The 1,441-nt window shown below is 72.7% G+C and overlaps 1 protein-coding gene across 1 annotated transcript; it reads right to left on the reverse strand.

Annotated features, from left to right (window-relative positions):
- Positions 1 to 237: 237 nt before the first annotated feature.
- LOC118158613 (zinc finger protein 740-like) lies at positions 238 to 1,435 on the reverse strand (the record flags this gene model as incomplete). The annotated part of the gene is given in 5 exon segments (XM_035313281.1): positions 238 to 525; positions 621 to 739; positions 848 to 971; positions 1,048 to 1,263; positions 1,265 to 1,435. Coding segments are annotated over 5 exon segments (720 nt in total), but the record flags the coding sequence as incomplete, so codon positions are not given.
- Between the last annotated feature and the right edge of the window lie 6 nt (positions 1,436 to 1,441).

Consider the following 1,441-nt stretch of genomic DNA (forward strand, 5'->3'; position numbering starts at 1 on the left):
TGGGGGCTCTGGGCAGCCCCCCTGTGACGGTGGCAGCGAGGTGGGGGCCCCCGAGCAGGCCCCCGAGCCCCAAATCCCTGCAAGCACTGAGAGGGGAAGCGGACAGGACAGGCCCCGCCTCTTGCTCCGCTTCTCCTGCAAAACCCAAAGGTTTTGGGGCAGGCTCCTGGCCGCTGGGCGCCCCCCCCCCCCCCCCGCGGGATTTGGGGCGCAGCGCTCTCGGGGTTGCCGGGAGGCGCCTGGCGGTGTCGGGGCTGGGGAGGGGATGAGAGGAAGGCCGCCGCTGGCTGGGGGAAGGTTTCCAGATCATCTTCAGCCTATGTACAGTGTCGGGACCTCGTCTGGCAGTCCTGGGGGGGCGGCGCCCCCCGGTCCCGCGGCGGGGGGGGTGCCGTGTGTGCCCGGCCGTGCCCCGCTGCGAGCGGTCACCTCGGCCTAGAGCAGCAGCTGCGCCTCGGGGGCTTTGGTTTGGCAGCCTTGGCACATCCTTTTGTGTCGCAGCAGCCGGTCTGTCCTGGAGAAGCTCTGCGGGGGGACACGGCGAGGGCATGAGGACCGCATGGCGAGGAGGACACCCCCCCCGGGGCGAGGAGCCCCCCTGTGCCCTGCTGGTCCCGTACCTGCATGCAGCGCTCGCACTGGTACGGCTTCTCACCGCTGTGCACGCGCTTGTGGCGCTCCAGGTGGTACTTCTGGATGAAGCGCATGTCGCACACATCGCACTCGAAAGGCTTCTCGCCTGGGGGGCACAGGGGGGCTCAGCGGGGGGTGAACGAGCTCAGGGCTGAGGTAATGACCCCGGGGCATTAATTACGGCGGGGGGGGGGGGGGCGGGGGGCGCCCTTACCGGTGTGGATGAGGATGTGCCTCTTGAGGTGGTAGCTGCTGCGGAAGGCGCCATAGCAGAGCTCGCAGATGAAGTTCTTGGCGCTGCTCAGCTGGAAGGAGCCGTTCTGCTTGATCACCACCATCTGGGGGGGCGGCCCCGTCAGCCCCCGCCGCCAGCGGGTCCGGGCGCTGTCCCCCCCCCCCCCCCCCCCCCCCTGCCTTTTTGATGGGTTTTTTGGGTGGCGACGCCTCAGCCCGCCCCCCCCCCTTGGGGCCGCGCGGGTTCCCCCCGGCCTGGGGCCGGGGCTTGGGGGGGGGGGGGGGGGGGGGCGGAAAAAAACTCGCGGTGAGACCCCCGGCGGCGCCGCTGCTGCCGCCGCTGCCGCCGCTGCTGCTGCCGCCGCTGCCGCCGCCGCCGCCGCTGCTGCCCCCGCGTCCCCCCGCGCTGCGGCCGTACCAGCACCTCCGGGCTGCCGCCGCCGCTGCGCTCGCGGCCCTCCGCCGCCGCCTTGGCGCCCTGCTTCGGCATCATCTTCTTGCTGGCCGCCGTGGGCACGAGGCACACGCCCGAGAGGCCCTCGCAGGCCAGGAGGCTCGCCTGGAGGGGGAGGGC

The sequence above is a fragment of the Oxyura jamaicensis genome (genome assembly GCF_011077185.1).
Source record: "Oxyura jamaicensis isolate SHBP4307 breed ruddy duck chromosome 33 unlocalized genomic scaffold, BPBGC_Ojam_1.0 oxy33_random_OJ70811, whole genome shotgun sequence".
NCBI lineage: Eukaryota > Metazoa > Chordata > Aves > Anseriformes > Anatidae > Oxyura > Oxyura jamaicensis.